The sequence below is a fragment of the Macaca nemestrina genome, chromosome 4 (assembly GCF_043159975.1).
Source record: "Macaca nemestrina isolate mMacNem1 chromosome 4, mMacNem.hap1, whole genome shotgun sequence".
NCBI classification, from domain to species: Eukaryota; Metazoa; Chordata; class Mammalia; order Primates; family Cercopithecidae; genus Macaca; species Macaca nemestrina.
Window position 1 is genome coordinate 41,517,422 of NC_092128.1, and position 23,954 is coordinate 41,541,375.

General features: G+C 37.5%; 1 protein-coding gene across 7 annotated transcripts in view; it reads left to right on the forward strand.

Annotated features, from left to right (window-relative positions):
• LOC105475487 (cortactin binding protein 2) overlaps positions 1–23,954 on the forward strand; it is a 161,011-nt gene that overhangs the window by 58,900 nt on the left and 78,157 nt on the right. For 5 of the 7 annotated variants that reach the window (XM_011730812.3, XM_011730758.3, XM_011730803.3 and 2 more), the window contains exons 3-4: positions 1,644–1,868; positions 20,792–22,445. In XM_011730812.3, the coding sequence (XP_011729114.2) occupies positions 1,644–1,868; positions 20,792–22,445 (1,879 nt within the window). The remainder of the gene's footprint in view (positions 1–1,643; positions 1,869–20,791; positions 22,446–23,954) is intronic. The other 2 variants (XM_011730773.3, XM_071094575.1) reach the window with 1 other exon arrangement.

Consider the following 23,954-nt stretch of genomic DNA (forward strand, 5'->3'; position numbering starts at 1 on the left):
AAATGAAATTGCTTTTGAAATTGCATCTCTCAAGTGATACTTATTCAGCGTATTGATTACATAATTGAATTTAAAGAATCTAGAAACACGAAGTGCTTTTAACTCATAAACTTTATCTTTTAAGTTTAAAGTGGTCTTCTGAAAGCTAGCTTAAATTTCATGGTGAAACTGGACTTTTTGCAAATTTTATTTCTTAATCTAAGTTGATAATAAGGAAAGAAATGTTAGATTTTTCCCATTTGTCATTAGATTTGTGTTTATCTAGTTGTTGGCTTGCTGATAGTGGACTAAAATGGAAAAGTGTAGTTTTCCAATTCAGTTCCCTTTAAAATATGGAACTGTATGGATTAATAATATTTCTTCAGAAAACATGTTTAATGTTTTGGACAAATAAGCTTGATTTATTTTAACTTAATTTTTCTACTGGCAGTGACATAGATTTTTTCATTCTAATGGCTATTCCAAAATGACCTGAATTAGGAGAATGTTGCTAGTTTTTAATACATTTCTACTGCTCTTTTCCACTTTTATGCAATGACTTTGTAGGCTAATTATAGAAAATTGCATTTGGCCCTCATTACGTGGGTGTGAAATTAACTTTGTCGCTGATGGACTGACATTTAGAGTATAATTAAGTTGCATTCTTTCCTGGGATTCTGTGAACTATATTTTAATGCCCTTCAGTGAGAAGGAGATAGATGCCTTTTTAAATTTTCTGCAGGCTGTTGTAGTTAGTCAAATTTTACAAACTACAAATATTGTGATTTATTTTTACATTAAAAATTTTTATTTTTTCAATTAAAATTTTTACATTAAAAATTTCACAAAGAATTTTCTTCTTACCAGACATCCATGTGATTTCCTTCTGGCTATAAAAAAAACTTATAGGGGATTTTTTCTATGAGTGATTTAAGCTGATATTATTTTAAATATAAGTTCTATCAATATAGAGATAATTTTATTTTTGAACTTTTGCTAAAAATTATTTTAATTGTCAATATTTCTGATTTTACATTAAATTAGAAAAGACTAGGTAGAGTGTGGCGGCTCCCAGCACTTTGGGGAGGCCGAGGCTGGGGGATTACTTGAGCCCAGGAGTTTGAGACCAGCCTGGGCAACAAAGTGAGATCCCATCTTAATTAAAAAATCAAAAAAAATAGCTGGGTGTGGTGGCTTGCACATATAGTTCCAGCTATAAGACAGGCTGAGGCAGGAGGATTGCTTGAGCCCAGGAGATTGAGGCTGCAGTGAGCTGTGATTGTGCCACTGCGTTCCAGCCTGGATGACAGAGCAAGACCCTGTGGGGTGGGGGGAGTGGGGGTGTGTGGAGGTGGGGGTAAAAAAAGACTGCTCCTTAAATTCTGATCCTTGAGGAGTAGGACATCATGGGAAATAACTATATTTGCATAATTTGCAATATAAGATACAGTATTCTTAATGGAAGAAAATTTGAAAGCAGATGGAATGGCATTCCAGGCTAGTCGGAGACTGGGGGTCACATTTGCCTCTCACTCACCACTGACATCATAAGCCATTACTCATAGCAGTTGGGAATACCAAGTGTAATCACAAAACCTTCTTATAAATATCTTTCGGTATATTTTCATTTCTTTCTTCAATACTTTTCTCTAACTTTGTTCCAGGCTCGCAGGAAGGAGGTATTTATCCAGGAACGGTATGGGAGATTTAATCTAAATGACCCATTCCTGGCACTCCAGAGAGACTATGAAGCAGGTGCTGGTGACAAAGAGAAGAAGCCAGTGTGTACCAACCCCCTCTCCATCCTTGAAGCAGTCATGGCCCACTGCAAGAAAATGCAAGAAAGGATGTCCGCACAGCTGGCTGCTGCTGAGAGCAGACAAAAGAAGGTATTGAGACGTTCAAATGGTCATTTCCCCCACAACATGATGTTGAATGAGGAGATCATCTCCAAAGTTGTTGTTTGTTCTTCAGCATTATATTTTCAGACAGGATTGCAGTAAGTACTTAGAAGTACAAGAGGCTGACAGATTCTTTAAGCCAATGTAACCTAGTGTTTAAAATGTAACTCAAAATAACACTAAACCATAAAGGAAGTATAATAGAAAAATTATGTTTCTGATAATTGTTACTTTGATACTTTCTTTAAAATCCCTCTCTATATGTTTTTGGACTTCCTAGTGCCTTCTAGAAAACATGCTTAGCTGCTAGGTAGGTTAATCCAGTGATAAACCAGCACTCTTTGATTGTATGGTAACATCCCAACTTATTGTATATAGCTTCTGTCTAAAATAGTTATTTGCAATTAGAAATTATTTTATTTTTCTTATTTTTGGTGGGGGAAAATGAAAATAACATGAAGAAAATGGAATGCACGTTTGCGTGGTATATCCAGTCTCAATGTGTCATCTGAAAGTCCTGGTTAGTGTCAGACTCACCTCTGGGATGTGATAGCTGTGTCAGCTGCAGACCTCAAGCCTCCTGGTCACATGTGTTTCATTTAAACCAACCTCCTCCTCCTCTCCCCCTCCCCCACCATCGCACACATGTTCCTTTCACTTAAGTATCTGCTTCAAAGAGTACAAAGTTCAATAAAACTTGTGATGATCAGCCATAAGGAAATAGAAATTTAAATTTTGCCCTTCCAATATGCTGCCAAGACTATCGATGCCTTTTATTAGAAAAAAGAGTGAGAAAGCTAGAAGCTCATGCTGTGTGGTTTGATTAAAATTAAAACTAATGTGTTCTCTCCACCATTATTATTAAAGCATAAATTAAAATGTTTCTTTTATTTGGCCTTTTCAGATAACTTCTAATATATGTAACACTGGTTGACGGTTAACCTGAATGCACTATACTTATAAATATTTATGATACATATTGTCATTTAATGTGTGTCTTTTCCCTGAAATTTTATCTTTACATTAACATATAAATGTCAGTGTTCTGGTGTAGGTGCTGCAAAAAAGCAAACATTTTTCTCAGTATGTTGCATGGTAGGAAACTAAAGCACTGAGTAAAATAAGAAAAATAGAAGGCTTTCCATAGATGTAAGGCAAAATCAGAGTTTTACTCTGGACTTTGCAAGCCCTCTACAAAACCCTGCAGACAACCACTAAGATATCTGGAGGTTTTCAAAACTCCCCACAAACCACATAAACAAGAGCCAGTGAATTTCAGCTGATGTCACTGAAACTCATTTGTATTTCTTGGATGGGATACATTTCAATTATGCCTGTAATGTGTCAAATGAGTTATTTCATAATAAATTATTCCTGCTGGACTTTATACTGCATTATAAAAAATTAAGAAAACATTTTGTTGTCATTGAATATATAAAAAATACTTTCCTAAATTTTACTTCTGTTCTGCCTTTAACAAAACTCATTTCTCTTTTAGAATTAAAAAAAAAAACGAACACTTCTAGTTGGATCAAAGATTTTATTATCTAGCTGATTTTTTTTTTAAATCAACTTACATCCTGTTTGTTTCTGAATGACTGGGTCATTTCCAACCTGGCTGATAGTGAAAGGAAATTGTTTCTGTCCTATGGGTCCTGAGAGGCTAATATAAAATGAGCCAGTGGTGTGTCTCCCATGTATAATGGGAATACAGGAGTCCTTTATAGCCAAATTCATCGGCTGTGTAGTCTCAGTGAAGGGTTTCTCTGACAGGGAGTGCTACATTTTGTCCTTAAAAAATATTATATTTTAGTAGATTATAGTGTATGAGAAGAGTTACAATTTGTACTCTTACCCTGTGTCTTCGCTTAAAAAGAAAATACCGTATCAGCTGATGAAAGCAGAAACACCAAAGTCATCTCTTTAACAACAAAATTACCTGTCACCTTTAGTCCTCTGAAAGCAAATATTTTAACCGAATGTCTTCAGTTCCCTCGCATATAGAGTAAATTGCAGCTTTCAACATCTAAAAGCCATAAGGAAAAAAATCCATTATTTTAAATGAGTTCTATTCTTTAAATCACTGCCAGAGCAAATGTCTGGGAAAGCAAAGGCTCCATTATCTATGATTCAAGTATTTATTATCTGACACTGGGCATATCTCTTTGGTAATTCTAAGACACTTGGCCTGAGCGCTGCTCTGGTTTGCCTCTCAAGGCAGGAGGACAGGGTCTGTGCTCATTCATGCGTTGGCTCCTGCTGCGACTACGAATAGGCGGGTTAACTGTTTGGTAATTTGTGTGCCAGGGAAATTTGGGCAAGAGTCAATTTGGCAAATGGACTGAGCCTGTAAAGCCACTTTGAATAAGCTAATGAGTAATCATCATGGGGAACTTCACCTCCGGTAATCCACTTCCCATTTTGAGCCAGTAACCCAGGATGGAATGATATTTGGAGTTTTTTTTTTTTTTAAATCTTGTCTATCATCTTTTAATAGAATTTCCATTCTAATTTATTTGAACAGTAGGGAGGAAATCTATATATTTTCAGACATTTTCTTCACATTTAGGAAGTATAAATTCTAGACCTGAAGTAGGAAAGACCTTTTAACTTGATCAGAACTTTGAATGTGTGTAGCCAAAATAATAACCTGGAAATTCAGAGAGGGAGCAATTCTTTTCACCAGTGCAAAAACTAAAAATAACTGTATATATTAGATACAGCTCCTTCTACGTGTCAGCTCAATATAAATAGGTGAGTTGCATGGCAATAGATGCCTCAAACAGGATTCTTAGTTTTGAGGAGGTGAAGCCAATATTCATTGAAAAGGCAGAAAGGGCATTTGTTGACTGGTTTACAGAAATAGTAGTTGGCTTACATCGTGGTTCAGCATGGCTAGCAAAGCCTAGAGGACTAGCTGTTCCCAGCCAGCATCACAGACAAGTACCCTCTGCAGAGCTAGTCTGCAGCAGGAGATGCGTCTGCTGATCTGATGGGAAATGGATGCTGCAGCTTGCTTTTCACCCTGTTGATGCCAGACAGCACCGGTGCCCTCACTGCTCCAGATCCTGAGTGGTCCCTCCCCGGTCCTTCTTTTTTATATCACTCATTTCCATTTGAAGCCTAAGACAGGTGTATGTCATTAGCCAAGCTTAGGCTACACAGAAGGCCAGGAAAGCAACTGTTGGACGTATTTAGCTTCTATAGGGAAGAATCATAAAATAGAGAATTTTCCTAACATAGGAAGGAGTTTCCAGTGCTAGACAACCGAAGAAATGGAAATGGGTCAGAAAAGAACAAAATATTTGTTTTGTTCCCTTGATTTCATATGCCCATTTCTTCTTACAATTGTACTTTATTCTGCCATTTTTATTCCATATTCTTCATTATATATTGCTTACTACATATATGAATGTATTTTCATTTTAAATTACTTTCTAGACTTTCATTCAGTAACAACATGGTAGAGAATCATATGTAATAAAATTTTCAGGAGAAGATTTAGGACATTTTGCACATGAATGATTATTTAGCTCATCCCTGAGTCTTTTTTTGTTGCATTGTTACATTACAAAATGCATTTTGATTCCCCAGGAGCATTGCAGAGCCATTATCAAGGGAGAGTTGGAGATTGAGGTCTGTGGTTCTGAGTAGAAATTTCAAGGAGAGAGCAGTTTGCCTGATCCATGTAAATAGAAATGAGCTAGCTGGGCATGGTGGCTCAAGCCTGTAATCCCAGCACTTTGGGAGGTCCAGGTGGGCAGATCGTGAGGTCAGGAATTCAAGACCAGCCTGACCAACATGGTGAAACCCCGTCCCCACTGAAAATACAAAACTTAGTCGGGTGTAGTGGTGTGCGCCTGTACTCCCAGGTACTCAGGAGGCTGAGGGAAGAGAATCACTTGACCCCAAGAGGCAGAGGTCACAGTGAACCAAGATCGCGCCATTGCACTCCAGCCTGGGTGACAGAGTGAGACTCTGTCTCAAAAAAAAAAAAAAAAAAAAGAAAGAAAAAGAAAGAAATGAGCCAAACCTCTGCTTCCAGGGCTTACCTTCCCACTCTTGAAACTCTAGATTAAGCGGGAGGGGCAGATGAGAACTGTATAGCCCAGATCACTGAATGTTAGCCACAGCTCCTTTGAAATTAAAAATGAAAGAAAAAAAAAAAAGAAGAAAAGATCTCTTAATATATTTTGTTGTTAGGTATTTGTTTACCAGATTGAGCAGATGGGTTGGGGTGCCCAGAGAGAGAAGAGGACAGGGATGCAATGAGCCTTAAAAGATTTTGGGAGAGCAATAAAGAATACAGTTAAATGTCATAAGAGTATTTTGTGGTGTGGCAGATATGCACTCTGCTTTCTCAATTTATAAATGGCCATAATTGCTATCCTCTCAGTTTGCCACTTTGAATTAGAACTAATTGCCTTTACATTGCTGCTTTGGTCCCACCTACATAGTTTTCCCTTTCATTCTATAAAAACATGTGCTTGGTGCCTCTTCATTCATAGCTTCCAGTTTGGGTGCTATTCTTGGAGCAACCACCCACTTTGTCACTACCAGTGAAGCTGTGTTCATTCTTCTGAGCTCTTCCACACAATCCACTGCTTTTTGCAAAAGAGTTTGGTGATACTGCTCCATGCAAGTTTCCCTCAGCCCCTACTTGAAAGTGGTTCGAAGGAGATTTAAATTCAACAATAACATAACAAAGTCACCTGGAACTCCATAATTTAGGTGTACTGTGGTTCCTTTTTAACTTAGTATGTGGTCCTGCCATCTGATCATCTCTTTAAAATTTGTGTAGTCCTACAATCAAGTAAGTGGAATGTATGGATTTTCACGTCCTTTGTAGTTTCTAGTGTGGTTCCTTGTACGCAGTTTAGATATCTTCTCTTCAAAAGTTCTAAAGACATTGCTTGTGATAATGTGTGAACAAATTAATACCAAGGTGACTCAAATTTAAACAAGTGCACATTCACTGCTGTTATACTGACCTGAACAATTCTTTAAAATATTTGTTCCTGGAAACTACTTTATTGATGATAGGAAAAAATATAGGAAAGAATCAATGACTCTTGATGGTGATAATGACAGGAGGTTTCAAAATTATACAATTAAATTCAGAGAGCTTAAGGGATTCCCCTGAGATGTAATGAGCCCACAGTATATGCCATTCCCTATTAAATCAACTCATTTGATCCTGAGGATATTGTTATTACATACAGTAAAGGCTACTATATTTGCATTTTAAGCATAAATAAGGTCACAGAGAACTTGAACAGCTGTGCCTGTTGGCTTGAAGACAAGCAGTCTGCCTTCAGAGTCCACATACTTAACTGCTGTGCGAGGGCGACTTTCCTATAGCCACTCGGTGGTAGAACTCAGATCTCCTGCTTCTCAGGCTTCCTATATGTACTGTATTTCTTCCTTACTGCTAGAAAAGTTGAAAATCCTTAATACCTTGGATTCTTTGTGATTTTTATGTCATTTCCTCAAGCCACTTAAGATTGAGAGACACAGATATTAACACATTTATTCCCCCATAGCTCTACAATCAAGAGAATATCCCAAAGTTTAGAGGGAAAAAATGCCTATATGATATTGGATCAAAAGACCAGCTCTAAAACCCTTATCATTAAATGTATGATTGATCTAGTTCATGCTTCAAAAAGAGCTAAAAACATGAAGGTTGGGTATTCAAAAGACATTCGAAATGTATTAATAAAGATTGAAACAATCAAGAACAGAGGTCACAGAAAAGATTTTGCTTGAAATGGATCATTTTTCTACATATTATGGAGAATGAACATGCAGGAAATTTTTTAAGTTCCAGGGCACATGTGCAAGACGTGCAGGTTTGTCACATAGGTAAACGTGTGCCATGGTGTTTGCTGCACCCATCAACCCATCACATAGGCATTAACCTCAGCCTGCATTAGCTATTCTTCCTGATGCGCTACTCCCACCCTGCCCCAACAGGCCCCAGTGTGTGTTGTGCCCCTTCCTGTGTCTATGTGTTGACATTGTTCAGCTCCCACTTATAAGTGAGAACATGCGGTGTTTGTTTTTCTGTTCCTGCATTAGTTGGCTGAGAATAATGGCTTCCAGCTCCATCCATGTCCCTGCAAAGGATGTGAGCTTGTTACTTTGTATGGCTGCATAGTATCCCATGGTGTATATGTACCACATTTTCTTTATCTGGTCTATCACTGGTGGGCATTTGGGTTTATTCCATGTCTTTGCTGTTGTGAATTGTCATATATGAAATTTATAATAATGAGTTAGGACTTCTTAGTTTGATCACAGTTTGATGAACTTTTGCATTTTTGATAGAAATACCATGTCTGTGATGTTTTGGTTTTCATAGCACATAAGATTCAAAAGGCATATGATCACCAGGAAAAAAGATGTTTATTGTATATACTGGTGGCTTGAAATACTTACTGGCTCATAACATTTATTAAAATTGAAGCCAGGCTTGGCTGGGTGCAGTGGCTTAAACTTGTAATCCCAGCACTTTGGGAGACTGAGGCAGGTAGATCGCTTGAGATCAGGAGTTCAAAGCCAGCCTAGCCAATGTGGTGAAACCCGGTCTCTACTAAAACTACAAAAATTAGCCAGGCATGGTCTCGCATACCTGTAGTCCTAGCTACTTGGGAGGCTGAGGCAAAAGAAATCTCTTGAAGCCGGGAGACGGAGGTTGCAGTAAGCTGAGATCACCCCACTGCATTCCAGCCTGGGCAACAGAGCAAGATTCCATCAAATAAATAAATAAATAAATAAATAAATAAATAAATAAATGCCAGGCTTTTGAACATCAAAAAGCAGTTATTCAAATATTAATATACCATAGGAAATTATTAAAAATCGTGTATCATGATTTGATTACTGTTTTGGTTACTGTAGCCTTGTAGTATAGTTTGAAGTCAGGTAGCGTGATGCCTCCAGCTTGTTCTTTTGTCTTAGGATTGTCTTGGCAATGCGGGATCTTTTTTGGTTCCATACGAACTTTAAAGCAGTTTTTTCCAATTCTTTGAAGAAAATCATTGGTAGCTTGATGGGGATGGCATTGAATCTATCAATTACCTTGGGCAGTATGGCCATTTTCACGATATGGATTCTTCCTATCCATGAGCATGGTATGTTCTTCCATTTGTGTCCTCTTTTATTTCACTGAGCAGTGGTTTGTAGTTCTCCTTGAAGAGGTCCTTTACATCCCTTGTAAGTTGGATTCCTAGGTATTTTATTCTCTTTGAAGCTATTGTGAATGGGAGTTCATTCATGATTTGGCTCTCTGTTTGTCTGTTACTGGTGTATAAGAATGCTTGTGATTTTTGCACATTAATTTTGTATCCTGAGACTTTGCTGAAGTTGCTTATCAGCTTAAGGAGATTTGGGGCTGAGACAACGGGGTTTTCTAAATATCCAATCATGTCATCTGCAAACAGGGACAATTTGACTTCTTCTTTTCCTAACTGAATACCTTTATTTCTTTCTCTTGCCTGATTGCCCTAGCCAGAACTTCCAACACTATGTTGAATAGGAGTGGTGAGAGAGGGCATCCCTGTCTTGTGCCAGTTTTCAAAGGGAATTTTTTCAGTTTTTGCCCATTCAGTATGATATTGGCTGTGGGTTTGTCATAAATAGCTCATATTATTTTGAGATACATTCCATCAATACTGGATTTATTGAGAGTTTTTAGCATGAAGGACTGTTGAATTTTGTCAAAGGCCTTTTCTGCATCTACTGAGATAATCGTGTGGTTTTTGTCTTTGGTTCTGTTTATATGCTGGATTACGTTTATTGATTTGCATATGTTGAACCGGCCTTGCATCCCAGGGATGAAGCCCACTTGATCATGGTGAATAAGCTTTTTGATGTGTTGTGGATTTGGTTTGCCAGTATTTTATTGAGGATTTTTGCATCGATGTTCATCAGGGATATTGTTCTAAAATTCCCTTTTTTTGTTGTGTCTCTGCCAGGCTTTGGTATCAGGATGATGTTGGCCTCATAAAATGAGTTAGGGAGGATTCTCTCTTTTTTTATTGATTGGAATCGTTTCAGAAGGAATGGTACCAGCTTCTCCTTGTACCTACCTCTGGTAGAATTCGGCTGTGAATCCGTCTGGTCCTGGACTTTTTTTGGTTGGTAGACTATTAATTATTGCCTCAATTTCAGAGCCTGCTATTGGTCTATTCAGGGATCCAACTTCTTCCTGGTTTAATCTTGGGAGAGTGTAAGTGTCCAGGAATTTATCCATTTCTTCTAGATTTTCTAGTTTATTTGCATAGAGGTGTTTATAGTATTCTTTGATGGTAGTTTGTATTTCTGTAGGGTCAGTGGTGATATCCCCTTTATCATTTTTTATTGCATCTATTTGATTCTTCTCTCTTTTCTTCTTTATTAGTCTTGCTAGCGGTCTATCAATTTTGTTGATCTTTTCAAAAAACCAGCTCCTGAATTCATTGATTTTTTGGAGGGTTTTTTGTGTCTCTATCTCCTTCAGTTCTGCTCTGATCTCAGTTATTTCTTGCCTTCTGCTAGCTTTTGAATGTGTTTGCTCTTGCTTCTCTAGTTCTTTTAATTGTGATGTTAGGGTGTCAAATTTAGATCTTTCCTGCTTTCTCTTGTGAGCATGTAGTGCTATAAATTTCCCTCTACAATTTATAGAGGACACTGGGACACTGCTTTAAATGTGTCCCAGAGATTCTGGTATGTTGTATCTGTGTTCTCATTGGTTTCAAAGAACATCTTTATTTCTGCCTTTATTTCGTTATGTACCCAGTAGTCATTCAGGAGCAGGTTGTTCAGTTTCCATGTAGTTGAGTGGTTTTGATTGAGTTTCTTAGTCCTGAGTTCTAGTTTGATTGCACTGTGGTCTGAGAGACAGTTTGTTATAATTTCTGTTCTTGTACATTTGCTGAGGAGTGCTTTACTTCCAACTATGTGGTCAATTTTGGACTAAGTGCGACGTGGTGCTGAGAAGAATGTATATTCTGTTGATTTGGGGTGGAGAGTTCTGTAGATGTCTATTAGGTCTGCTTGGTGCAGAGTTGAGTTCAATTCCTGGATATCTTTGTTAACTTTCTGTCTCATTGATCTGTCTAATGTTGACAGTGGAGTGTTGAAGTCTCCCATTATTATTGTATGGGAGTCTAAGTCTCTTTGTAAGTCTCTAAGGACTTGCTTTTTGAATCCGGGTGCTCCTGTATTGGGTGCATATATATTTAGGATAGTTAGCTCTTCCTGATGAATTGATCCCTTTACCATTATGTAATGGCCTTCTTTGTCTCTTTTGATCTTTGATGGTTTAAAGTCTGTTTTATCAGAGACTAGGATTGCAGCCCCTGCTTTTTTGTTTTGTTTTGTTTTGTTTTCCATTTGCTTGGTAGATATTCCTCCATCCCTTTATTTTGAGCCCATGTGTGTCTCTGCATGTGAGATGGGTATCCTGAATATAGCAAACTGATGGGTCTTGACATTCTATCTAATTTGCCAGTCTGTGTCTTTTAATTGGACCATTTAGTACATTTACATTTAAGGTTAATATTGTTATGTGTGAATTTGATCCTGTCTTTATGATATTAGCTGGTTATTTTGCTCGTTAGTTGATGCAATTTCTTCCTAGCATTGATGGTCTTTACATTTTGGCGTGTTTTTGCAATGGCTGGTACAGGTTTCTCCTTTCCATTTTAGTGCTTCCTTCAGGATCTCTTATAGGGCAGGCCTGGTGGTGACAAAAATCTCTCAGCATTTGCTTGTCTGTAAAGGATTTCATTTCTCCTTCACTTATGAAGCTTAGTTTGGCTGGATATGAAATTCTGGGTTGAAAATTCTTTTCTTTAAGAATGTTGAATAGTGGCCCCCACTCTCTTCTGGGTTTTAGAGTTTCTGCCGAGAGATCTGCTGTTAGTCTGATGGGCTTCCCTTTGTGGGTAACCCGACCTTTCTCTCTGGCTGCCCTTAAGATTTTTTTCCTTCATTTCAACTTTGGTGAATCTGACAATTATGTGTCTTGGAGTTGCTCTTCTCGTGGAGTATCTTTGTGGCATTCTCTGTATTTCCTGAATTTGAGTGTTGGCCTGCCTTAGTAGGTTGGGGAAGTTCTCCTTCCTCATATTCAAGTGATTACCATGTCTATTTCTTATGTAATTGTAATTTCCCACTATTGTAGTGCTGCTTACATTTTCCAAACTTTTAATTTCGATATAATTTGAACCTTACAGAAAAGTTGCAAGAATAGTACAATATCAGCATTCTTTACCCAGAATCACAGTTGTTTATATATCTGATCTGCTTTATCATTTTTTCCTTCTCCTTTACACACATGCATGTGTGAGCACACACACACAGATTTTTTTCCAAACCATTAGAGAATAAAGACATAGGCTTTTTTATGCCTAAATATTTTGATGTATATCTCCTAAGAACAGGGACAATCTCTTACATAATCACCATACAGTTTTTTAAAATCAGCAAATGTATCATTGAGACAGCATTTTTTCTAATCCACATATTCATTTCCCCCCAGTTGTTCCAATAATGGTCCCTGTAACAATTATTTTCCCAATTCAAGATCAGGCATTGCATTTAATTGTTATTTCTCTTTAGTCTCTTTTAAGCTGTAACAGTTCTTCAGTCTTTCTTTGCTTTATTTACCTTGGTATTTCTGAAGAGCATGGGCTAGGTATTTTGTAAAACATAATTCAAGTTTATCTAATGTTTCCTGGTGATTTTATTCAGCTTTTGCATGTTTTCCTCGCTGTTTGGTTGTTATTGTTCCTTTTGTGTTAGTAACTAATTTGTGGAGAAATATGTTGATATTCTTTAAATATCTTATTCATTAAATGTTCACCTGCTAGTTTTAGAATCCACTGATGATTTTCCAACCCCATTATTCCTTCTGCATTTTTTTATGTGGCATACTACTGTAAGGAAAAGCTTTTTCTTCTCCCCCGTTTACTTGTTTATTACATCAGTGTGGAGTCATGGATGCCTATTTGGTGAGTTAGGAACTTACCATCACCATCTGTCCCAGATTTGGCCACTGGGAGCCCTCTTAAGCTGGCTCCTTCTAGATATTCTCGTCATTTTTGAGTACTTGCAGCAAGATACTCCAGCTCATTTTGTGTTTTCTTTAACCCAATGCTTGGAATTAGCTATTTCTTCCAGGAGCACTACGTTTCCTATTTAATGAGAGATGGTACATAGCAGCAAATCTGGAGCTAGGAAATTACATATATTTATCATGTTCATATGTACACAAAACATAGCTATATCTTGTCTTTCTATGTATCAAGCTGTCAGTATACTGACACTGACATTCCTGAATCTAATTCCGAGCCAGAGAGTATATGCCAGTCTTTTTTCTATTTATGACTCCTTTTTTCCACCAGTGAGAAACCCGATTTTCACTGTACTTCAGTATATTTACTCATTTATTCAAGTGTGGAACATACAGAGTAGTTTCAGAATCACTTACTCATACTGCTGTATAAGGCCAAAATGAAAACCTAGAGTTCAATATTTGTTTACAGATTCTTAAGGCAAAGTTTACAGGAAGTACAATTCACATATCTTAAGTTTAAAAATTAATGAGTTTTGAAAATGCATGCATGTGTGTAATTTGTGCATCCCCCACCCCACCAACAAGATATAGAATATTTCCATCACCACATAAAGGTTCCTGGAGTACCTCCCCAATAAGTCTCTCCCCCAACTCAGGCAACTAGTGAGCACTATTCTGATTTTTTCATCATGAATTAGTCTTACCTGTATTCAAATTTTAAGTAAACGATGACTATTGTCTTATAGTTAGTAAGCCTTAAATTCAGGAGCTGTTAGTCTTCCAGCTTTGTTTTGCTCTATCAAAATTGGTTTGGTTAGTCTAGATCCTTTGGGCTTCCCTACAAAAAAATTAAAGGCAGTTTGGTGTCTCCAAAAGTTTGCAGGGATAGAAATTTCATTTAATCTGTAGACTAATTTTGTGAGAACTGACATCTTAGTAAAATGGAGTCTTCCAACCTGTGGTTGTGGTACATTTCTCCATTCATTTAGATCTTTAATTTCTCTTAGCAATATTTGGCTTCTCTCAGTGTAGTGGTCTTAGTCATTTGTTGCTGTTACTCATATTTTTTGATGCTATTGTAAATAGCATTATTTGTTTAAGAATTTCAAATGTTTGTTGTTAATGTGCAGATATTCAATTGACTTTGTATGTTCACACTGTATTCTGTAATCTTGCTATATTACTTAAATAGTTCTAGCCAATATTTTGTATATTCATGATTTTCTAGGTTAAAAATATAAAACATAATGATCTGTAGAGAACATTTTACTTCTTCCTTTCCAAATTACTTGCCTGCCTGCCTTTTTCCTCTTCTTCCCCATCACTGCCCTGGAATTATTGCAGTGACTAGAACCTCCAGTGCAATGTTGAATAGAAGTAGTGAGAGTAAACTTTATTGTCTTTTTCTTAGGGAAAAAATATTTCATGTTTCATCATAAAGAACAATGTTGAATAGAAGTAGTGAAAGTAGACTTTATTATCTTTTTCATAGGGAAAAAAATATTTCATGTTTCATTATAAAGTACAATGTTAGCTGTGCTTTTCATAGATGCTCTTTATCTCATTTGAGATTTTATACTACTCTTTGTTGAAAGGTTTTTTTAAATCATGAATGGTTTTGATTTTAAAAAATAGCTTATTTGCATTTGTTGACATAATCCTGGTGTTTCTCTTTTATCTTTTAATATAATGAATTACACAGATTGATTTTCAAATATTAAACCAACTTAGACCCCTGAGGTAAATATCACATGGTCACCTTTTTAATACTCTTTTTATATATTGGTGGATTTCATTTGCCTGTGTTTTGCTAAACAGTTTTGTGTCTGTGTCCAAGAGAGATGTTTTTTCTGTAAATTTTTAAAAAATATTTTGTTTTGTGTAATGGTAATTTTTTGTTCATCAAGTGAATTGGAAGTCCATTCTATTTTCTGAAAGGGTATGTGTAAGTTTGGCATCACTTTTTTTTTCTTTAATGTTTGCTAGAACATCAGTACAGCCTTACAAGCTAGGAGTTTTCTTTGGGAAGAAGTTTTTAATTGTGAATTTAGTTTCTCTTAAAAAATATAAAGCCATTGCAATTTTCTAGTCATTTTGTGTAATGTCTGAAAGTGTACGTTTCAGAGGACTTTTTTTAATTTGTTGAACTTATTGGCACAAAGTTATCCTTTTAATATTTCTTTATTCTGTAGTGATATCCCCTCTTTCATTCCTGTTGTTTGTAATTTGTATTTTTCTCTATTTCTAAATCTGGCTTTCTACATATTTAGCAATACTATTAATCTTTTAGATGAGACACAACTTTTGGATTTGTTCATTTCTCTGTCATTTATTTCTTCTGTTTCATCAGTTTTTTTGGTATTTGATTCCTTCTGCTTTGAATTTAATTTGCTCATCTTTTCCTAGCTTCTTAAGGTGAAGCTAGGATGATTGATTTGAGGCAGCTCTTCTAATGTAAACATTTAAAGCCATAAATTTCTCTCTCTGCCCTCTGCCTTAGCTGCTTTTAGATTCTCTGCCTTCACTGAGTCCCACAAATTTTGGTATGCTGTGTTCTTATATTCATTCAGCCCCAAATATATTCTAAATTACTTTGTGATTTCCTCTTAATCCTCTTTACTATTTAGCAATATATTGTTTTATTTTTGAATTTTGAGGTTTTCTTAATATCTTATGATTTATTTCCAGTTTAATTCTGCTTCAGTCAGAGAACACATTCTATAAGATTTTAGCCTTTTGAAATCTGTTGGTTTGGTAGTTCTCAATAGCTCAGCAAGTGCATTTGAAGCGAATATCTTTTGTAATTTTGGTATATTCCACCCTATAAATATCAATGGCTAGGTGATTTTTATAGTGTTTTCAGATATACTATATTCTTGCTGAGCTTTCTAATTTAGGTTTTTTAAGTGAGATATTGTTATTATTGTAGATTTGTCTATTTTTCCTGCATTTCTGTCAGCTTCTGCTTTGTATATTTTAGAGAAAATTAACACCATTGCCATGATTTATGTTGCAGGCTCTCTGTATGTAATATGTCTTTAATTTTTTGGCTGATTTCAATATTATTTATCTTTGTTTTCAGCAGTTTTACCACAATGTGCCTAGGTATAACTTTCTTTATATTTTTCTGCTTTGAAATTGCTGAGTTTCCTGGATTTGTAAGTTTGCCTTTTTAATCAAATTTGTAAATTTTGGGGCCATTTTTTCTAAGATATTTTTCTTCTGCATTCTGTTTTTTCTCTTTTTTGAAATTCCAGTTCATGGAATTTAAACCAGTTTACATTGCCCTAGATATGAATAAGATGCTGTTCAATTTTTTTTCAATCATTTTTTTCTATGCTCTTCAAATGGGATACTTTCTTTGGCTTTATTTTCAAATTAATTATTCTTTTTATTCTGCTTTCTCAAATCTGCTATTAAGCCCATTCTGAACTTTTTGTCAGTTTAGGTATTACACTTATCAGTTCTATTTGTACATTTGGTTCTTTTCTTATAGTTTCTATTTGTATGCCAGGATTCCCCTTCCCCTCATTTATTATGACTGTATTTTCTTTGAAAATGGCTGCTTTAAAATCCTTGTCACTAATACCAGTGTGGATCATCTTGGGCCAGTTTTTATTGACTACTTTTCTCTGGACTGCGATTCGCTTTTTCTTAATTTCTTTGTCTAGTAATTTCTTATTGTATACTGAACACTGAGGATGATATGTTGCAGACTCTGGATTCTGTTACCTGCTGAAAAGTTGTACTTTGTTCTAGTAAGCAGTTACCCTGGTTAGATTCATATTCTGTCTCCTTGCAGTTGACAACATCTGAGGTCTTTGCTCAGCTCTGTCAGACATTCAGCAGCCACCTTCTGTCATTCTGTGGGGTCTTCCCCATGAATGTATAATTCAAGGATCAAACAAGGATGCTGTTAAATCATGGCAACCTCAAGCCCATATCACCAGTGCATTGTACTTAAGCTTCAGCTGCCAGTGCTACCAGAATAGGGAATTGCCTCCAGCTGAGCAGCTACACAAAGGCCAATCTCATCCAATGCTGTTGGCTCATTTCTTACAGGAGGGTCTACTCCTCTCTCATTTCTACCTCTTTTATTGCTCTCACGAGCCTTTAAATCACTATGTTTTATATGTTTTTCAAGGGGTTGTAATTATTATCTGCAGGAGAATTAGTCTAATAACCATTGCTTATCCATTACTGGTAGCAGAACTTTCTCTGATATATTTTATAATTGCTAAATTGTAACCCCTATCTAACTTATAAAAACATTCATCTACATGTTTAATATGGTGTATTCTCTAGATTTTTGTATGCCTCTAGTGTGTTTTCAGAGGAAGAAATATAGTGCAAAGTTACACACATTTTAAATTAATACAAGTAGCTATTGTATTATGAATTGAAAACTTAGTATTTTTTAGTGCCAGGCACTATGCTATGTGATTTACACGTGTTGTCTTATTTAAAACCATAAAATAATGTAATTATTAGGACCATACAGAACCAATTTTTAGAGAACTTACCAAGGTCACACAGTAAGTTTGGGATCAGGATTTAGTACTATATAAAAATTATTTTTAAGGTACGGGAGTATGTTATTTAGTACTACATCTCTCATTCTCTTAAGTACACATCGTTTGACTGAAATGGTCAAAAATTTTTTAATATAAAAATGTTTATATACTGTGTTTGTATACTGTTATCGGAAGGCTCCTGTAGAGAAAAGGGTGTTCAATATTTTAAAAAGAGCAACATAATAACTGATGGAATGAGTCCCAGAGGTGACGGGAGAAAATGAAGTTAATTGCTGAAGGAAAGTCCACCACTGAGCAGATGGAAACCTTTCCCCCTTTGATTGAAGGGAAGGAAATATGGATTGGTGTTGCTATGATAAAGCTTAAAGGAGGAGATAAGAAGAAGAGGGGAAGTGAGTGACTTTGAATGTTTTCGATAAAGGAGTCTGTAAAGAGAGACTAAGTCAGCTAAGAGGTCATTGGGTGAAGATTTGGAGAAAAGCAGAGGTTTGAAATATCCCCTGTAGTAAATGGCAGAGGAAGCTAAATGAAGTTAGGTAGAGTGATTGATGGCTGGGAGTCAGAGGTTGAGTTTGGAGCCATGTGTTTATAGGTATATCAACTGTGAGGTTTCCTCTGTGCTCTGCTATTTGTGGTATAATTTTTTTAAGTCATGTATTAGTTTGAGGTAGGATTTACAAAGCACAAGTGATGGAGGACAACGATAGAAAGGAATTACAGATGCTCTTATAATAGTATAGTTTTCTGTATAAATATTTGAGATTAGCTGAGTTGGTCTCTGCTTGGAACTCCTTCTTCGATTTGATTCTGAAAGATGATGATCCATAGTGCAGAATTACTGTGGACAAGATGTGAGATATGCCGAGAAAAATCTGAGACAAGTAGAACCCTGAGTGATTGCCATGACTGACACTCATTAGCTGGATGACACTAGGAAAAACACTCATATGGCCTCTAGTTATTGTTTTGTAAAATGAAGGTAGCTCTTCAAATTCTCTACCTTCAGAAGCAAATGATGAAATTTGTATTTTAATAGTAAGCAGAAAATTGGCCTAGTTTATGTTTTTCTTACATTGCTGTAAGAATTTTTTTTTCTTGGGGTTAGCATAAAATAAGATTTAAGTTTTCTTAACAGTTCTAACTTTGCATATGCCTTCTAATACCAGTGTGTTATTTGGTGCATCTCAGAAGAGTTCAATGTGTTTTAGTTAATAATATGTCAAATTTGTGCAAGGCACCCACGTGAATAAGATATACATATAAAAACAGTATATGACAATACTATTGTTCCCCAATCTTACCTAATCTACTTATGAATTACTCCCAAAATTTTATCCAGTAGAATAAAGTATATGTGTAATTATGCTTGAGGAATAATCTCTATTCCTGATCATCTATTTATGAGACATATCCCAATGCTGTTTAGCAGTCGTTTGTCAAAGCAGGAAGCATCTCAGAGTAAAGAATCACTATCTCTGACCATCCTTTTGGTCCCATGACTGACTGTGAGGGGAATGGAGTCATGGATTTTTGTAACAGGGCAAGAAACAGGAACATCTTCATGACTTACAGGTCGTGAGAGTATCTTCTTCTTCTGTTATTGATGACAAAAATTTGACTCAAATAAGTAGTGACTCTCTTGAGAGGATATTTGTGTTTAACATCTACATGAGAAAGCAAGTCCTATTCACAGCTTTATAATCAGGTAGATCTACTTTAACCTTTAGGAACCATAAGGCCCATTATGGACTGCCAGTGGAACATTTCACTAGTTGGGGAAGTGAGGCGTGTGGGCCAACCTGGCTTCTGTATCCCAGTTTGGGGTGTGACCTTTGTCCTTCAAGAGCCCCCATGACAGATGCTCCCCTGGAGAGAAGTGAGAAATCTGCAGGAACATGTTAGACCAGTGCCGCTGTGAGGCTGCCCACGTAGCCAGAAAGCCCATTAGTAACAGAAGTTGATTGTTATCAATGGAACTATGTTAATTTTAGCTAATTCCTTCAATTTACAATTTATGAAGCACCACTGTGTGCCAGCCACTATTCTAGGTCTTAACGACACAGTCCCTGCCCTCAGTGAAGTCACATTCGGGGTAGGGGGTGCAGGCATGTAGTGAACAAAGGTTGATAAATGCAGGGGTGGGAGGGACTGTTATTTCCCATAGGGTGGTGAGGGAAGACCTCACTCTAAAGGTGACAGCTAAGCAGAAGCCTGGAAGAAATGAACGAGCCAACCCCCGTGCTATTGGGAGCTTTTGTGTATATTAGAAAGCCCCATCTGGAGAGAGAAAGGCTTTAAAAGCTCCCTGTCTAGGTTGATCAGTTAGAAAAATGATTTTACTCTGGAAAGCACCAATCCTAAGGGCCCATGGCTTGGTGAACAAACAGTGCTTTTCTGTGAAGGAAAAGGCACCCCGTCTTCATGGCTGGGCAGGCAACTTGGGTGAGTAGGGAAGTTCAAGGAAGGGAGGGGGAGCTCTGGAGTTTTGCTCCCACTCACCCTCCCATGGGTCACTCTTGTGCCGTGCACAAGTGGCTTATTGTGGGAGTGCTATGGGAAGGTGTGTGGTGGGAATCCCATGCAGAAAGAACAGTAAGGGCAAAGACCCCAAGACAGAACCATGTTTAGGAAACTCCAGGCGTCCAGTGAAGCTAAGGGAGCAAGTGGGATCAAAGTAGGAGACAAGGTCAGGCTCCAGGTTCACTGACACCAAATATAGTTCTAATAAGATGGTTCTTTAGCTCTTTAGAGTTTTCAAAGAACTTCCTTTCATATGTAATTTTATATGATTTCCACAACAACTCATCATAGGAAGCTCAAAGAAGGTACATTTCTGAGATAGATAATACAATTAGCAAACATAGTGGCTTAAAATTTAACTGAAGTCCTCGGTTTTCAGTACTTTTCATGATACTTTACCTCAGAGATTAATTATTTTAAAGCATTAAACCTTTTTTAAAAATATCACCAGTTCCATCACAGAGCTGTGTTTTTACAAAAATAGATCTTTCTGATCCCTGTGATTTAAAGCATCTGGTTATTGTTCTGTTTTTCTGTAGTTAACTTCAGTAGACTTTAAAAATTCTCTGTTGTTGTAATTTAGATGTTTTTATAAAGCCATTTACATCTATTTTCTCATTTTAATGGGCCTTTAAAATATTTCTTATCACAACACTTTTTGAAAATGTGGCGTTTTTGCTAACCCGAATATGTAATTGTTAGAAAATTAATAAAAATCTCACAAAAAGCATTTCCTTGGTGAAAAGAAAATTCTGTATATTAATCAGGATTTTCCTGTGAATTTCTTTCAGCTGGAAATGGAGAAGCTTCAGCTACAAGCCCTTGAGCAAGAGCACAAGAAGCTGGCCGCCCGCCTCGAGGAAGAGCGCGGCAAGAACAAGCAGGTGGTCCTGATGCTGGTCAAAGAGTGCAAGCAGCTCTCCGGCAAGGTCATAGAGGAGGCCCAGAAGCTCGAAGACATAATGGCCAAACTGGAAGAGGAAAAGAAAAAGACAAATGAATTAGAAGAAGAACTCTCTGCTGAGAAACGAAGAAGCACAGAAATGGAAGCTCAGATGGAAAAACAGCTCTCTGAGTTTGACACCGAGCGGGAACAGCTTCGTGCCAAGCTGAACCGGGAAGAAGCACACACCACTGACCTCAAAGAGGAGATAGACAAGATGAAGAAAATGATTGAGCAACTGAAAAGGGGAAGTGACAGTAAACCAAGCCTCTCTCTTCCACGGAAGACAAAAGATAGGCGTTTGGTTTCCGTATCTGTGGGAACAGAAGGAACTGTGACAAGGTCTGTTGCATGCCAGACAGACCTAGTGACAGAAAGTGCTGACCATGTGAAAAAGTTGCCTTTAACCATGCCTGTAAAACCTTCCACAGGGAGCCCCCTAGTTTCTGCAAATGCAAAAGGGAGCGTGTGCACTAGTGCCACAATGGCCAGACCAGGTATTGACAGGCAGGCTTCCCACGGTGACTTGATTGGCTCTTCTGTACCCGCTTTCCCACCTCCAAGTGCAAACAGAATTGAGGAAAATGGACCAAGCACTGACTCAACACCAGATCCAACCAGTAGCACACCCCCACTTCCCAGTAATGCTGCCCCTCCCACCACTCAGACACCAGGCATAGCTCCTCAGAACTCCCAGGCTCCACCTATGCACAGTTTACATTCACCATGTGCCAACGCCTCTTTGCATCCAGGTCTAAACCCACGAATCCAAGCAGCTAGATTTAGATTTCAGGGCAATGCTAACGACCCAGACCAAAATGGAAATACTACCCAAAGTCCTCCGTCAAGAGATATGTCACCTACAAGTCGTGACAACCTAGTGGCCAAACAACTAGCTCGGAATACTGTGACCCAAGCACTGTCAAGATTTACAAGCCCTCAAGCAGGTGCTCCCTCAAGGCCTGGAGCGCCCCCAACAGGGGATGTTGGCACTCACCCTCCAGTCGGTCGGACCAGTTTAAAGACTCACGGTGTTGCACGAGTTGACAGAGGAAATCCTCCTCCTATCCCTCCAAAAAAGCCAGGGCTCTCCCAAACTCCTTCTCCACCACACCCCCAACTCAAGGTTATTATAGACAGCAGCAGGGCCTCGAACACAGGGGCCAAAGTTGATAACAAAACTGTGGCTTCGCCTCCTTCCAGTTTGCCACAAGGGAACAGGGTGACCAATGAGGACAACCTTCCTAAGTCATCCTCCCCTCAGCTGCCACCAAAACCATCCATAGATTTAACTGTGGCACCTGCAGGCTGTACCGTTTCAGCCCTGGCCACATCTCAGGTGGGTGCCTGGCCTGCTGCAACCCCCGGACTGAACCAACCTGCATGTTCAGACAGTTCCCTTGTCATTCCTACCACCATTGCCTTTTGCTCTTCCATAAACCCCGTTAGTGCCTCATCCTGTAGACCAGGTGCCTCAGACAGCCTCCTGGTAACAGCATCAGGTAAAGGGATCGAACTGTTATACCCTTTTTAAAGAATATGGCCTCTCTTCTCACTTGCCTTGATTTTCTTCACATTGCCTTGAAACTTTTTTTTAAATTTTATGCTTCCCCCACCCCCACCCATTTCTTTTCTCTCTCTCTCTCTCTCTTTTTTTTGTTTTTTGTTTTTTGTTTTTTGATTTTTGTTTGTTTGTTTTTAAAGGCTCCAGGGTATGGTGATTCATCTTGCTATATGAATTGCGGTTTCACTATGCTAAGTGCTTTCTTCTTTTAAAATAACCTGAAAGTAGTGGCTTCAAGCACATGGAGACCATTAATTTAGAGAGACTAAAGTATTTACATGGGAGAAAAGAGTATTCCTTCTTATTAAATATTTATCTCGCAAGACCTCAGTGGGTCATCATCAGACAGTACATGTTTAATTCTGTTCCTTCTGAGATGACATTTTTAAAGGCCTTTCAAGTAATTATTAACACTATATTGGATTACCAAATTGACTAGATTTGTTCTGTAATTGGTATATTTTAAGTTCTAATATCAGTTTGGTGTTTAGAGTTTTTTGTTGTTGTTGTTGTTTTTACCCTCAGAAATGGAGTGTGAATATTTATAAATCTGTTCTAAGTTTATTTCTAAAAGCCATGTACCCTATTTAGTGCTGCCGTCTTCCAGCACTTGGGCACAGATGGTTAACATAGCATGTGGGCTATGTTACAGAAGGTTTCCATTGCAGGTGTGGCTTATGAAGTCACTGAATCTGGGACTCTTGAACAAAGAAAAGGTGGATTTTTCCTTTTTGTTATACAGTGCTAGAGAAAGCATTGCTTTTTATTGACATGACTGGATTAGTTCTTTACTAAGCAAATGTGGCTCTAAAGTAATGTTACCAAAAACACATAATTATAAATAACAAGAGACTAGATTCCAACACCCATCTGACTAACTGCAAAGTCCATGCTGTTTCCAGTTCCCAATTTTACCCCTCAAAATGTGGAAGACAAAGTTCTGTTGAAGCTTTGGAGAAGTCTCTCCTACCATGGGATCTCAGTGGTTGGTGGAGATTGTTGGTTCTAACGGGAGGAAACTTTTATAATTACAGGAAGGTTAGAATAGTTGTTATATTGAGTACTTTGAAGGGAGAGAGAGAAAAGCAAATAGCATCATATTTGCTAATTATCAGGTGATGGCAGCAGTACTCTAGGATTTATTTGTCCAACTATAAGCTATCAACTTGAAATTAAGGTCTTTGAGAGGCTTTATCCATATTTTGAGGGGCAAAATAGGGAATTGGAAGCAGCATGGACTTTGAAGTTAGATCTATGTTGAAATCTAGTCTCTGCCATTTACAGTTGTGCATTTTTGGTGACTTCTTATGCTACTCATATGGGGGAGGGTGGCTGTTAGGAGGAGCAGATCCTCTAATCTGTCAGCATAGTATTGAGCTTAGAATAGCATGAGTAATCAATAAGTAGAGATGATATTACTGCTTCAATGATATTGTTGTTTACAGTA